General features: G+C 32.8%; 3 protein-coding genes across 8 annotated transcripts in view; 1 reads left to right on the top strand and 2 right to left on the bottom strand.

Annotated features, from left to right (window-relative positions):
• The window catches only part of LOC109544535 (protein singed), a 26,459-nt gene extending 22,652 nt beyond the window's left edge, over positions 1-3,807 (bottom strand). The window contains exon 1 of the mRNA XM_019914785.2: positions 3,567-3,807. The gene's annotated coding sequence lies outside the window, so the exon portion shown is untranslated. The remainder of the gene's footprint in view (positions 1-3,566) is intronic.
• A 909-nt stretch (positions 3,808-4,716) lies between these two features.
• Positions 4,717-8,998, top strand: LOC109544534. Of its 2 annotated transcripts, none has more exons than XM_048664157.1 (7): positions 4,717-4,829; positions 6,386-6,584; positions 6,644-7,028; positions 7,087-7,403; positions 8,144-8,445; positions 8,497-8,700; positions 8,753-8,998. In XM_048664157.1, the coding sequence occupies exons 2-7, from the start codon at positions 6,415-6,417 to the stop codon at positions 8,929-8,931; spliced, it is 1,557 nt and encodes a 518-aa protein (XP_048520114.1). In that variant the 5' UTR covers positions 4,717-4,829; positions 6,386-6,414; the 3' UTR covers positions 8,932-8,998. The 2 variants fall into 2 exon arrangements, with proteins under 2 accessions (XP_048520114.1, XP_019770342.2); XM_019914783.2 differs by having other exon boundaries at positions 6,644-7,034.
• Positions 8,999-9,903: 905 nt separating this feature from the next.
• On the bottom strand, positions 9,904-15,893 carry LOC109544532. 5 transcript variants are annotated; one of them, XM_019914779.2, is made up of 16 exons: positions 15,733-15,893; positions 15,574-15,677; positions 15,393-15,514; positions 13,523-13,646; positions 13,258-13,472; positions 13,044-13,104; positions 12,919-12,976; positions 12,765-12,825; positions 12,449-12,682; positions 12,322-12,369; positions 12,218-12,265; positions 11,905-11,996; positions 11,718-11,846; positions 11,353-11,607; positions 11,053-11,115; positions 9,904-10,729 (listed from the first exon to the last, which is right to left on the bottom strand). In XM_019914779.2, exons 2-16 carry the CDS (start codon positions 15,629-15,631, stop codon positions 10,711-10,713), a joined length of 1,587 nt encoding a protein of 528 aa, XP_019770338.2. In that variant the 5' UTR covers positions 15,632-15,677; positions 15,733-15,893; the 3' UTR covers positions 9,904-10,710. The 5 variants fall into 5 exon arrangements, with proteins under 5 accessions (XP_019770338.2, XP_048520110.1, XP_019770339.2 ...); XM_048664153.1 differs by having other exon boundaries at positions 12,919-12,973; XM_019914780.2 differs by having other exon boundaries at positions 15,738-15,893.
• Between the last annotated feature and the right edge of the window lie 121 nt (positions 15,894-16,014).

Raw genomic sequence — 16,014 nt, 5'->3', positions numbered from 1 at the left:
TAAGGTGTTTTTAGTTTTTTCTGCTATGTTGATATTATGTGGTTTGAATATATTTTTTATTTTTGTGTTAATTTCCGGAATATATGGTAATGAAGACTCAGACTATCTTATCAATCTTACCCCCCAAGCCCAATATTAAGAGTAGAATAGTTATAAAATACTCGTGGGTTGAATCAGGCTGATAAGGCTGAATATCTGCAATTCGAAAATCGTAAAATAAATGGATGTAGGTACTTAATTTACAGCATAATAATCCAATATGCACTTTATTTCGTAATTGGCGAAAGCCGCCTAATCCCGCATACAATAAAATCCCGATAAAAACTAAAAAATCGATTAATTGTATAGTTATGGTTAGTTGGGCTTAGAATGAAGGCTCGGTTTGGGTTTTCCAGCACTTTTCGTTGCATCATTTATTTATTGTTAAAGCTTTTGATGTTGAATAACCCCCAAGTAAAATGGTGGGTTTTAGATCAGAAATGCACCCACATTGCCAATGGATTAGGTGATTTGATGCAGGAATTCACCTTAAAAACCATTTAAACGACTTGCTGTATATGCAAGTGGAAAAAGTGACCAAGCAAATTTTTCCGAATGACTAGAACATCTAGCAGGAACCCACGAAAGTTGCGCTTCTGTCACAATGGTTATTGTTGTCCGTTTATTCATCGAAATGTGTTTGTTTAACGGTGCTAATAAAAGCAAATTTCAGCACATGACTTTCGGAAATTGCACAGAACAAAGGTTTCTGATACGAAGAAAACCATTTTACTCGCTTGTTCTTTATTGTTAAAACGACGCTCGTTGGAAGACAATAGACACTGATGCTATCAACTTGGAAAAAAGTATGATAAAAAGTAACTGGATAACACAAGAGCCTTTAGTCGGAATGAAATAAGCACATCTTTATGCGTGGTGACTTTCAAGTTTCTGGTCTTACTGCATCTCTGATGAAAACACGTAAAGAAATAAACACCTTCACTAAGTAAATATAAAGACAACATTGAAATTGAATAGAGTTGAAACAAAGATATTTTATCGCAACGTTTCGGTTGGTAATATCTGCATCCGTTTTCAGTACTCACCAGAAATTCACCAGATTTTTATGGGTAAGTAAAACAGTCCTTAAAGTAGTTGTTTACTCTTTTATTGCAAAATATTGTTTTSCGACTAAATGAGATCGCAGATGCTTATTAAATAGACTCGAAAAACATTGWGCATAGATTTACTCACAGTTAAAATTTATTAAGTTTTACAGTTAATGCCGTATGAAAGGGTAACTTTATTAATCTGTTAAATAGAACTGTTTTTTAAAAGAACGTATAGACACTATGCAAAAAGTGGATATTCTTCAAGAAAATGGTTAATTTTGCATTTTTCCCGTCGTTATTTATTAATTGGAGTCTCGGTTATCTAAAAATATGCACCAAACAAAGACGTGAGAATGGAAAATGTCCTCACATTCGAAGTTGGTAGGCAAGTTCAAGGACATGAGTCTGAGAGGTCTAAAAATATCAGAATGCTATTTAATACTCGATGCGCGTACTACATACTTAAGCTTGGGTCATTCTGAGAAACGTGTCTCAATCTCAAAACGCACTTTTCTTTATTAAATCTTGTTTTTGCATTATTTCCATATTATTTACATTTTTTCTTTCACACGATGATTCTTTCAAACAGCAGTTGAAGCAAAGGCATCACAAAGAAGAAATAAAAATAAAGAAAACTTTTATTACTTAAATCAGGGAGTGAGATTAGTTTTTCAGGTCTATGAGTTTCGAGTTAGTAAAAGTAAAATCATTAAATCGACTTTTTTTTCAATAGGTCAATAGGTTGATCAAATGAGCAACTTTTTGACGCTTTTTTATACTGGGGCTTTTTCAATTGCTTATGTTGCAATCTCTTTAGACTGAAAAAAGTAGATTTAGAAGATTTTTTCAATGTTTTTCATTGATTCCTCATTTCCATTCATTTACAACGTAAAATTGCTTTCGTGAACTGAAAAGTAGTTCTAATAATACGCAACAGTAACTCAGCAATGTTTTTTCCGAATGACTAAAGATTTAGCTGGAATCCATAAAAGTTGCGCTTCTTTCACAGCGGTTATTCGTGTCAGTTTTACATCGAATTGGTCTCTGTTTAATGGTGTTAATAAAAGCAGATTTCAGCATATGACTTCCTGGACATGCAAAGAACAAAGGTTTCAACCTAGTAAGAAAACGGTGGTTTTTCTGCAGTTGTATTTTATAGTCCCTCGGCAGGCAATAGAGGATGCTATAAAGATGTTAAGTTGAAAAAAACGATGTCGTAAAATGTATACTGTATAATACTAGAAAAAAATTAGTCAGTGTGAAAAAGTTCTGCAATCTAAATTTTTTCGCACTTTGCTCAATCGTAAAACAATGTTTAATTCATAATTTAATAGTGTAAATAAAATAAAAGCACCAAATTCAAGAAGAACATAAATGGAAATATAAATAAATTGAATGCGGTCGTTTACAGCCATTGTTTGAATCTGGTGAGTTTTTCGGGCTTTTAGGTCGTTTTCGTAAGCCGCTCGAGCTTGCGAAACGTCAGTAAGCGACGGTCTAAAAACGTGAAAAACTCCGCAGTTTAGAAATAAAACTTTTTCGATTTTTTATTCCTTCTTCACACTGACTTTAACACGAGTATAGTTTCATTTTTTCTTTTTAATCCAAAGTAATAGTTTAATAAGGTCGTCTGTTTTGATCGAAAACATCTCTTGGTTCGATGTTTTTGCTTGTTTTGATTGTATTTTCTTTTAACGTTTCAGCAGATAGTGAGCATTTGAAAACACGTTCATTGATACGTTTTCTAATGACATTTTTCCTTAATGCAGCAGCTTTTATTTCGAAAAATGTCTTAACAATTTTTAATTAACTATATCTACAAAAGTGAACTTTTATCAATTTTCAAACATACAAAACTCACTCCAGTCGAAGTTGGGTATTTTTGTCCACATCAAATTCGCAACTAAAAAAACTGCTGCTTATTTCGAATGTAAAGAATGGGAATTCAGACCAGGTCGTTTACTCTCAAACTATGTTTACCGTTCTTTGGATGTAATTAGTGTGTATTTAATTTAATGACCCCATGATGATCCTAAATACTGATTAGTCGCTACCTGCCAATAAGGCTCTAACGGGTTATTTAAATTAACTAATTTATTGGGATTGTTTCAAGAAGCTGATTAGTTAGTATTGTTAATTGGCCGAAAATTAAAACAACTATTAAATTACAAATTTAAGAAACTAAAATTAAATGAATTAAACTGGAGATACTTTCAAACCTGCCAAAATTTGTTAACGAGATTTAAAATTCCACACAAAATAAAGATTTTTTGGTGAAAATATTCCAAACATGCTTAATATTTGAGCGATTTTTTTACTTCGAATCAGGCAATTTTCGAGTGTAAATGGCGATTTATGAAAAATTCTGTATATCCGTAGTCGCATATTTATTCTCACTGTTAGCCAAGTGGCCAAGTTGTCCTAAGACACTTATGCATTGGCAACTAACACGGAAAAAATCTTGAAAAAACTTACCTGAATCTTAAATATCTCCTTTCACTATTCAACTGAGAATCAACTTGGACAAATCCACCCCTAAACCAGGAAACAACACCCCGTGTGTGCCGGCAAAACGGTTCGATACCAGACGAAGTCGCAACTACTACGGCGAATCGCCCGAAATCCCAATATTGACTGAAAACGAACGCGTACCGAACACGAATGAAGAACTTAACAGAACTTAACACCGTCTGGGAAGTCTGGTTTGCCGGAAAACTAAACATTCTCTTTTACTTCGACTCTTCCTTCTTCTGCTTCAAATAGGGTGAGGGAACGGCGCCAGTTACTCCTTTTTCAGGGGCGTAACGTTATTGAAGAAAAAACAGTTTTTATTGGGCCCTTTGTATGTCCCTTCAAGACATATACAGGAGCTTCATGAAATATTTGAAAAAACTATTTTATTTGAAAGTTCAATCCGCAACGTTTTCACTTTAAAGCGCTCCTTTTCAACTGGCAATTTTTGAAAATATTTCTCAACTCAACATTTAAATCGTTTATAAAATGATGTTTAAATCATGTTTTGTAAACGTAGTTTCTATATTCGTTGCTTCAACGTCACATTTGTGAGACTTTTGAGATGTTTTTTGGAGGTTTTTGACACGATTTCGAAATTATTACTGCAAATGGTCACTCAAATGCGTTTTCCGGCGACACAGTTTTTATATTTTATTTCTACTATTATATAGATAGATAAATCAAAAGATACTCAATTCACAGAAATAACTCAAAAACAGTGAGCGATTCGAAAAAAACCCACAAGACAAGAATTCTTTTATATCCTACAATTAATTTAAAAAATATCGTTCAGTTCAGTGGTGCAAGATAAAAAACCATGATCCCTGTACATTCCTGGAACCGCTTGACACTGAAATATTCAAATCCCAGAGTTGAGGCAAATATCATAAAAACTGTAAAAGTTAGAAAGGAAATACAAAACTTTTTTTTAAATTTTCGACTCGCCGTATATGGAAAAGTAAATGTTTGCAGGCATGTTTATATGGACTTCTCTACTCATGTTTTGAAGTTTTTTCGCCTCTCGTTTTCCTGATTTAACTGATCAATAATTTAATCACCCTATTTAGTAAATATCAAAATAGAACAGGTGATTTCTAAAAAGTAATATATAAATGACACATACAGTTGACAAAGTGACTGTTGACCTGACTAGCAAATGTAAAATCGTTACTGTTTAAGAGGGAAATGGGTTTTCAAAAGTCTAGTTTTGATAAGTTGATTTAGGTGAGTTATTTAGAGTAATTTTCGTCGTTTCATGTATTAATCCCGATTATTTTCTTTATTAAGTTATTCTTCTGGTGAACTTTTTGGCTGTCTTCCTATTTTTATGATCAATTATTAACTATCTTTTATTAAATGCTCTAATTTTCAATTTTTCCAACGTCCAAGGACAGTTTTGATTCCGTTCTCGGTTTCATATAACCAAGTTTTTTCTTAAGTTGAAGACGAATGCACCATATAGAAAATAAACAAATTGAATCTAATTTTCTCTGCTAAACTTTCACTCCTTAAATCTAGAATTAATACAAAACCCATGCAATTACTGAAAATTCCGAAAAATGTATTAATTTGTCAGGAATCATAATCAAACAAATTTCAAGTGAAATACAATTTGATATTCTATTCACAAGAATCGATTTAAATTGAATTGAAAATAAAAATATGTCCAATGAAACAGTAATAAAAAATAAAAACGAACATATGCAACACTCAAATTTTAAGCAAAAATAAATGGTAAAACGAATTTACGATGAGTCGAAATGAACAAAGATTAGAATTAAAAAGTGAATTTAAGCAAAAATTGCCCAGTAAACTACGGTATCGATTTAAAAACGTAATTATATATAAAACATATCTGTTTCGTATTATTGTTGTTTTTAACCAGTTTTCGCAAATTTATCAGGTGTTCGTCGAATTCCAATCGGTTAAAAAGGATGAAAAAACTAATTGAAAAAATGAATCAAGGCATATATGTTTTGTAACACACAAGTTGCCTGCGTAAGAAATTCAGAATCCTATTTAAATTAAAATTATTTATAATGACAATATAAAAAAAACTAAAGAGTCACGAGTGCAATCAGATGTTTTTAAATATAATTAATTACAAAATCACTAAATACATGTAAATGAAAAAGAGCCTTCAAAAAACTGAACGAAACTCGTAATCCTTATTCATACCTACTTTGAGTTGCTGATTTTGAATTATTTTCAATGTTTTAAAAGAGGTTCATTTATAATTCATTAAAAAAAACTAAATTATCTAATTTAGTTTTTCCATAAAAGAGGATTTTTTATACGAATCAACAAATTTAGATGGACGAATTTACTCACTCACATTTACTTGCGAACCATCACAAATATTCAAGACTAGAGATTTGATTCTGTTTTGCCCAAATCCCAATTAATTAAGCCTACAAACCGGCAATTAGTTCTGCTGACCAATTCTCTGACCGAATAAAATTCATAATTTTAAGGTCAATGATAGCATTGTAAAATCAACCTGTAGCAACAGCGATTTATGCTTTGGTGTATGATTAATGCAAACAGGCATATTAATTTCGGCGTTTTCGTCTTATTTATTAGGGAAAATTTGGAGCACAATATAAATTACAGTTTCATCTGCATACAAAGCGATGTATCTTCAGTGGACCACAAAAGTCTGTATTTTGTGGTTTAAGTGACTAACACTAAACCGATTTGTGGTGCGTCAAAAAATGTTTAAACGTTGATTCTGTCAGTGCCTCAAATAGTTCACTAATGTATTGCTTTATTAACCACAGAAAATCAAAAATTTTGCGGTATCCAGGCTATGCACAGAGACCGAAACTTTGAACGCAGATTGATGGTGAATAAATTCAGCAACAGGCCACCGTTCGACCTAAAAAAGCCTAAAGAATTGTACGGAATCGAAGAAAAGATTAAAGCATATCCAGAAGAAGCTTGCAAAAGCTGCTGCAGAAATCGAACTGAAACGTGCCTGTAAAATCGATAGTTTATCTCGTCATTTCCTTAATGCTTTAATCGGTTTCCTGTTCCAGAGAACTTAAAACCAACAAGTCAATGCCATCGAAAAATACTGGGAAACAATTAGGATCAACTCCGGGAAAGCGGATTATTGAAACTTTTCGCAAAATCACACCGGCTAATCAATTGGAAACTCCAATGAGTCAAAACAGTTCAATTCAGACTATTTACAGAAACAGCAAAACGTGCCAATTGGGCAAGAACATTCCAAGGCATAAGCTGATGAAAAGCTTGCTTCAAAATCTCGATTCCGACGAAATGCACGAAAGCAAAACGTTTCCAAATAAGGGCAGACGAAAATATAAAAACAGCAAAAAGCAATTATTTGAAAAAGATGAAGTGGTGCGGACTGATTTCAGTGTGAGTTTCAATTTGAAGCAACAGAACAGAAACGCAACAGTTAAGGTAAATTATGTTTCCAACCCATCCGAAAGTACACCCGAATTTATGCTTGCAGCAAAGCGAACATGTGGGTGCACCTCAAAAAATGGACAAAAAAACCAGCACTACCGGCCTTCCATGGCCCGCTAAATCTACCGTCCAAATGAAGAAAAAAAGTTCACAATCGTGTAGATGCCCTAAAATCGATTCCACAAATTTCCGCCTAATTAAAGAAGAACGAAATGCGGATGTGTGGTCGCAGTTTTCGACGGATAGTTTTTTAGAAGAAGTTCCAACAAAAGATGTTTTAAACTGCAAAAAAAAGCAATTTGAGGCCAATATTCCTAATAAAGTGTTGGAAACTCGCAGTTGCGAAAAAAGGGAACCGAGACGGTAGGAGAACTAGAGTTACTAAAAACATTTTATTAAATATAAATAAGAATACTACACACATTAATTGAGCCTTGCCAAGAAGACTCGCAAATTAAAAAATTAATTTAAAATATGTAATAATAATAAAGTCGAAATATCTTTCCTTTGTGCACTTGCTTACCATTAGGAAAAATTTAATAAAATTGATTTTTTCGGAGTAACTAAAACTACACTTTTCAGAAAGTTGAACTGAAAATATTTTTTATATGAAAGTAATGATATTCAGATTGTTTATAAGATTTTTGTGCCTTCATTGTAGAAATTATTATTAATAAAGATAAATCACCTGAGTGCAAGTACATAAATTTCAAATTTAATCAAACCGAATTTTTAAATAAAAATAATTTTAACCATAATTGAATTATAAATTGAAATTTTGCTACTTTAATTTTTCTTTGGTCTCCTATRAAAATTTGATAAAATTGCAGAAAAAAACAATGAAAATTATTTACCAGCTCGAACAACTAGAATAATATGCATAACAAGTTCATTTAAAAATAACTTGAGCAGGTTTTCAGGTTCTTGATAAATAAGGCGGATAAAATATAAACAGTTCATTAAATTTCCTGTCGAGTCAAGCCTTGTTGCAATTTCCCAAAAAAAAMACATTATKAAATAGAAATTCAAAGTAATTAGCTTAAAATGCCAAACATTTGTATCATTTTTAAACAGTAAAAAATTTATCTTTATTTTCGTTTTAGACAAAAGTCCTCAAAAACCAGCACTCAAATGAACAATAGCGCGCTAAAGTTGAAGTCGAATGAAAAAACATTTGTACAAACACAAGTGGAAAAACTGAATAAAGTGCTGAAAACCCCAAAATTACCCGATTCGAGATATTCTAGAAAAGCGAGTGAATGCTTTGAACCGCGCCATCCTCAGTATATGCCACATATCCAACATAAAAAGGAAATCAATAGCAAGTACATAGGAATGATGAACACAATCCGGACCAACTGTCCGCGTTTTGAAAGTTCAACTAATGCTCGTCCGAATGAAAGCGGTAAATTGGCAAATATGTTTTAAACATGTTATGTATTCTATAAATGAACAGATTATGAATGGTCTGAAGCAACAGAAACGAGCTTGATTGCGGAACGGATTAAATTCCCTAGAGAAACCAGAATAGCAGTTGATCAGCACCTTAGGGAAGGAAGAGCTAAAATCCCTTTGTCTAGATTTACGAAAATTGATGAGAAGATTTGTAGACCAGCTATTCCTCAAAGGGAATGGGCCTATGAACATTCATACCTTGAAGGTATACCAGAAACAATTATTATACTAGATTACAATAAACAATAATTTTCTAGCATTTGACGAAATCAATCAACAAGGAGATTATGCTAGAAAAAAGAAGCAAACAACAGAGGCAAGAAAACAAACGCCAAAGCTAAACATACCATGCAGGAAAAATTTATTATGCGACAAAGGGCAACAGCATAAAGGGCAGTGCGGTTATACCCATAATAATAACAAAGTTATTTATTAAAATGTGATTTTTCTCTCCACGACAATGAAAAGCAAAACATTTAAGTATACATTTGTTATCTTTTCAATCGTTTGCTTTTTGCTTTTTTAAAATCATACAACCATAATAGCAAGACTATTAGTTTTCACTGCACGTATCAATAAAATTATAATTGCGCAATCTTTAACGTAATATCGCGTTTAGTGCTACACGCTTCATCATATTATTCGAAGCAACGAGTTTTTTACGAATGCAAAAGCGAGCACGGCTAATAAAAGCACAAATTGGCCAGCAAAGCGGAAAGCAAGTGAACATGAAGATCTGATCGAGGCAATCCAGATGAAGCTACCATGCAGACCGTTTTTCGAAAATTAACAGTTCACACTCTGATTGCCGTAGACATGTAAACTAATAAATCCGACTGCAACAACGCTCATTGTCGGTGTGTTTCTGTTTTTATTACATTTCTTGCAAGTTCATTGTTTTAAGACAAAAAGTTTCTTTTTAAAATTAAATCTGATTTGTTCCACTGAAAAGCATCCCTTGTGGTATTTTAGAAACCTTCTTATATGAACATATCAGACAATGAGCAGATAAAAAATAATCACATTCATCTGAAAGTAAAAATATTTAAAAACATAATTACAATTCCCGACCACACAATTAGGTCCAACATATACTACTGCTAATGGCTTCCTGGCGAATTTAATTAGCTAATAATATTTTTATATTAATAGGTGATGCGTGTTTTATGCTCTGATTTCCTCTAGGCCTAGTACGTTATTCGTTTAATTAGCCATAATTACTCGAACTAAGAACTAATTATTTCGGTTTGATATTCATCCGTAAATTAGTCAGACTTATTAAAATTTAGTGATTTCTTAAACAGTTGATTATAAACTACATTTTGATATAGTTGTGGTTAAAAAGCTGGAAATTAATACATATCAAGCATTATGAAACAATACAGTGTTTATTAAGTTAAAGGTTGGCTCTCAATTTACTAATAATTTATTGTACTGATCAAGTTTATCAAATACATCCTAATCGAAAAATCAACATGCATGCATGCATACATATTGCTAAACAAGTAATCAATTAACCAATTAAATATACATTTCAGTGCGGTATAGCTAACAATTATTATATTATTTCTAATAGTAGGTAATATTTTTAACAAAAAAGTGCATGTATACTAAAAGGGTCTAACATTGCAGAAAAAGGCAGCTAATTAATCATAAAAATTTATTATATGGTTTACTTTTTGTATAAAACATACCGACTAGGTAATTTTATACTGAAGAGACATGTTTAGAGTGTCCCAAACTAAAAAGTAACCATGTACATCTGAGAAACACAAAAATAGTAAGTCCAAAAATAACTCAAATAAATCAAAATAACAGGTACAAAAATAAATATACAATTTAGTTTTGGTGTTTTTAATAATCAACTCTTGAAAAATGGTTCCCACGTATATTTTTTGAATTTTTAAATATATAAAATATAAAGTATAAACATAAGGAAGCCGTAATTGCGAAATAAAAAGTTGTTCCACAAAAAAAACTAAAAAGAGCCCGTTTTTCATTCATTAATATTCAAGTTCTTCACATCCGAATAACGAATAACTCACGAGTTTTGTCATTTGTTGAGTTTGTTAATTTTGTCAACTGCTTATAACCATTATTAAAGAGCATTAAAGAGAAAAACTTGCATATGTAGAGAACTTCACGATGTTACAAGAATAAGTGTACAAAATAAGTGATACTTATTCCAATTAGGATCAGATACGAAGATGAGATTCTAAGTTCGTCTCAATTTTCTGGAATAAACAATATACGTTAAAGACCAACTTAATTTTGATACGTCTACATATCAATTTTACTATTTATATTTTGATATATAATTTAATCGAGCGCTTAAAATGTAAAAAACTGCTTGTGGCAAAATGATAATTCTGTCCAATCCAGTATTAGCAAGTTTACTTGCAAATGGTGTAAGTGAGGTAAAAGACAATGTACAGCTTTGTTTTTCTAAAGAAGACTTTTTAAATTAAGGTTTTTTGAAGGAAACTATTCCATAAACAAACTAAATATGAAAAACGTGTGAATTTAAAATATAATACTATGATAAAAAAAAACTTACTGTTTCAAGCCCATCTCCTTTAGATCTGTGGGTTTTGCTAATCTTTGAGGCCTGCTTAAAGAGCTGGAAAATTACAAAGATAATATTACTTTCTAAATGATTTATTAATAAAACAGAGAATAACATTGCGAACAAAACGGAAGTTTTTCTCAATAATCCTGTTTATCAATTTAAACGTTCTGACGATGACAAATCGATAGACAATATATCACAATATCACATACCAAGCAATGACTAGAATAAGATGATTAAAACTGAACTAAACAACAATCATTTTGGAATCGACTAACATTTGCTTACCTAGTTGATGGAAGGTCGTGTTTCGGTACTACTTGACTTGTCTCATCACCGTCCTCTACCAGTTTACGTTTCTTGCCTTTATTCGTGGATTTACTCTTACTTTTTGTAGTCTTATCCGATAGGTTTGAGTTAGAATTACTTCCACTTATGGTATCAAGGCTATTGTTTTCTAACTCTGTTTGTGTATCGTCGCCAAGTTGCAATCGCTTTGAGGAAAGTGGCAAATTCTCTAAAACTACTATTGGTATTCGACGCCTGGAATAGAATAGGATCAAACATTAATTGGGTATCAAGCCATAAGTAAAAAGGAAAACAAAAAAGTTGTAGTATTTTAACTTATTACAATCAACAAAATAATTACTTACCTTCCACTTTTCGGGTTAACTAATTTGGTGCTACCTCGCATCGAATTACTCTTTCCTTTTGATGAAAGAAGAGATGAATGCTCGTTTGTGTGATTATTGGCTATTGTTGGAGTCGATGTCATTGCCGAACTTCCAAAAAATAATATAAAAATCAAGCAGTTAAAATAAATACATAAATTGTACTAACTCGAATAGAATATCTAGCCGAGAATAGTTTCCGTCAATGTCTCCTAGAGCGGACATCGAAGGGGTTGGTAAGCAAGCGAACGTAGACATGTCCTGAAAAATTGAAGAAGAATCTTAATTCTAAAATCAGGATCTAGAATCTAGATTAAGTTGCCCCTTAAATCATATCAGTTAAGTAACGCCCCAATTCTTTAATAGGTGCGAAAAACATGCTACCAAGCATCTACTAATTTTTTAAAACTAGAAAAAGGAAACTTTATTTTCCGCACAAAGTTGGAATCAAACGTGTAAATGGTATAATTTTAATCGTTTACCTGGGAGCCTGAAGAACAGTTTGTCGCGACAGAGTCTATAGATTCCATCTACAATTTTTTTTAATTAATTGTTATTATTTGGGAATGCTAAGTTAAAAGTTCACCTGGGAGTTTTGAGAATGGTTAGTCCTGGCGGGCTCTATAGGTTGCATCTTCGAAAAATATATAGAAAATTATAATCAATAGTCACTAAGAAATGGAAATTTATTAATCAAATATAATTTCAATCACCTCTTTCAATGTAGAATTTTCGTTCACAACCCGTCTAGAATTGAAATCGGGCGAGAACGTCATGTTTCGCGTTTTCCTGCTTTCTCTTGTGTCTTGAACACCCGGATGTTCAATTGCGCTTGCTTCGAAACTAAGACAAGAATTGCTTGCCTCAGCCTCCATGGAAGAATCTATACTTTTGAAACTGTTTCTTCTCATCTCTTCACTTGACATTTTCGGTAACGTAATGTGCAGCTGAATAAATTTCATAAATATTTAATAACATTAAAAAACGTTTTTGGTGGCATTTAATTGATTTGATGATAATTACACTTACCCCATCATAACAGTTGGATATTGAATGCTCACTGCCTTCAGGAATAGTACTAAGATTGCTCCTGAAAAGTTCATAAAACAATAGTTAGTCAATAGTTTCACTTAAACACCAGCACCAGCGTCATTTTATATGGTTAAAACAATTCCAACAATACCTTGATGCGGCACTACTTAACGTTTCGCTTTCACTTGGGATTTCTACTTCCATTTCTTCTAAAAAACACAACAAAAATAAAATATTGATGGTTTTTAAAATATTGATGGCGGTTAATCAACATACCATCTGAACTGGTCCCAAACGGATTCCGATGGGTTCTGAATATGAAATCTTCATCTCGCACCTAAAACAAAACAATTTAAATATTCTAATTTGAAGCCAAATAAAGGGCTCTTACTGACAATAACGCAATAAAAAAATAGACAATGAATAATATTTTCACTTACTGCTACTAATACAATAAAACGCAAAATATATTCATTTATTAATCACTAACATTGTGTTCAGAAGAATCAGAGTTGGCACTGCTTAAACTTGCAGACTCAGAATGTGCCGGTTCAATACTGTTCGTGCTAGTGCTTGACAAACCCGCACTTGAACAAACAGGATTCATTCTGGTCAACGAAATCTTCGGACTCGCATTCAAAACGATTCCGTTGACCATATGAGGTCCCACACGTTGAGTCGAATTATTTTGTTTGGAAGATACTCCTAAAATCCAATAAGTTAATTCGGAAATTATGAAAACGTTAGTTACTTACGAGAACGAAATATTTTATTAGGGACAGTCACATCTGATTCGCAATATTCCATTAGGTAAGTAACCATTAATGCGAAATGGGGCATTTGGCTTTTGATATTCTTCTTCAATTCAGCTTCCTTACGCTGGAAAAAAACTTGGTGCGATTTCTGGCAAGTAACATTATTTTAGCTACTTTTATTTCCATTTAATATTTTGAACGGAAACAACAAACAAACAAAATTAACCGTATATTTTTTTAACAAAGCCAGCGAACGCGAACGACACGAACCGCTTTTAAAATGTATATCTCCAAAACGAGTATCCATAGCTGGCTAGGGAATTAACATGTTAAAATTCAGCGTGCCGATAGTTATTTGATGACCTAAACAACGCATTTTGCCTATTTAGTGAGCTCCAAATATGAATATAACTGAATGACTAGAATTATTGCAATCTTTTCGAAAGATAATTTAAAGTAGGTACTAGATAGGGCCCACCTCACGAACCATCTTTTACAGTTCAGTTTTATCATTTAAGCCTTGACCGATAAGCGAGAGGCAAAAATGTAAAAATTGTTAGTCCATCGAAACTTGAGATTCTGTAATATGCAATCAATATGAAAGTAATTATTATACCTTTTTGGTGGTATGTTTCGAGTGCTTTTATTCTCTAAGAATGTTTTATTTTTGTCTGTTCTACTAAAGAGGTAGAAGCTAAAATAAGAGAAAGTTCAAACTGAACCGCATGTTTAACCCTAGACCAATATCAGGGGCAAGCAGTAATGGGTGTAATGTATTCCGGAAACTAAAAGTGTCCACAACTGACCAAAACTCCAAAGGAGCCCACTTGCAAAGCATTGAGCCAACTGAATCAATTCAGGAAGAAATTCCCATAGATCACGGCTTCAAAGCCCGGAAAACATTCCTAAATGTGATTTAACCGGCCGTGAAAGCGTTCATAGTCTGATATCGATTCTGCCATCTTCAAAAAAGTCTCAAACATAGGACTGAAGCATGCAGCACAAGAGTACCTGAGCCTTCTGAAGCATATTGCTGTTGCTCTAGATATACTCCAGAAGAAAAATGCCACAATATCTACGGCTCTGATGCCGTAGAGCAGTGGAAACTTTTGTTAGATAAGTTTGAAGAATCTCAAAATTTATCGTTAGAGAAACTACAGAAGTTTCAACATCGCTATAAACAAGCTCTTACACCTTATCACTTTATTGCTTACATGTTAAGCCCGGAGAAACAAAACTACGCTTAAACTTCTGAAGAGAAGAATCTGGCTTTGGAGACTATCAGTGAGCTTCATGGAAACTCGGGATTGTTGCCACTAGTTATTAAAGTCCTTTCAAAAAAATTATGTTTTCTGATGTGCTGAAAAATATGAACGGACTTCAGTGGTGGTGAACAGAGAGATGAACCGGAAATTGCAAAACACTTGCCCACTATAAAACAGTTTCTTTGTGCCACTGCATCTTTTGCGTCTGTCGAAAGGATGTTCAGCACATTCGGATTTGTTCATTCGGATATCAGGAACAGATTGGGAATCGAAAAAGGAGGGAAATTAGTGTTCCTCTTCAGACTTTATAACGAAAATGAAGAGAAAGAGAAGTGATTTCCGTTTTAGTATTATTGAGTTTASCATTAATACCGTTTAATTTTTAAGTTCACATGTACCGTTTTCTATTTTGATTTTCATTTCTTAGAGTTATTTGTGTTCTGTTTTATATTTTTTGAGTGGAAATATAAAGTTTCTTGAAAAAATGAACTTTGATTTAAATCGTAATTTTTTCCCAAAAAAGTCAGATGACTCAAATCATGATTGAAATCCCTTGAAAAAAATCAAACCAACCCTGATTAGGGCAAGGTGGATGGATGTTTTACCTGCACTTGGAATTGCTGATTTTTAATACACACTAATTCGGATGTTAATTGCGCGTTTTGGGCCCTCAACTTCACATTATCTTTGGCCAAATCCATGTTTTTCTGTGCGACACCAATTAGGTCTAAAATTAATCTATTGCTATTCACTGAAATTTCAGGAAAACCACAAGGCATTACTTACCAAGTTCTCTTCCATATGAGGATGATGATTTCCCATTTTGATTTCCAGACTTTCTCATGTTGATAACCGATATTGCGGTTAGGAAATGTATTTATTTCTCTATGCTGAAAGTAAACTAGCTCTAGACAGTTCTAAGTAAATGGCATTTGAAAAACAAACCGCACATCTACAGTAAACTTGAAGCTTCAATACACTTCCATAAAAACACACATGCAAATCTGAAATTAGGAATTCGATTTTGACTTTAAAGTTCGCGTCATAGATAAAGACAGAGACAAGTAAACTTGTCTCTGATAAAGACAAGTTTTTTTCGCGTTTTGACAATTTCGTCTGTCATTACTATGACGTGCATTAACGTTCAACAGCGCGCGCCACTGGTGGCAAAAATTGTTATTACTTTTAGCATGAGCCTACTCGACCTAGAATATAACCGTTGTGTGA

Source organism: Dendroctonus ponderosae, unplaced genomic scaffold (assembly GCF_020466585.1).
Source record: "Dendroctonus ponderosae isolate FM_Combo_2020 unplaced genomic scaffold, Dpon_F_20191213v2 Dpon_F_20191213_2, whole genome shotgun sequence".
NCBI lineage: Eukaryota > Metazoa > Arthropoda > Insecta > Coleoptera > Curculionidae > Dendroctonus > Dendroctonus ponderosae.
The sequence above is the reverse complement of the archived record's forward strand: the minus strand, read 5'-3'. Positions and strand labels throughout refer to the sequence as shown.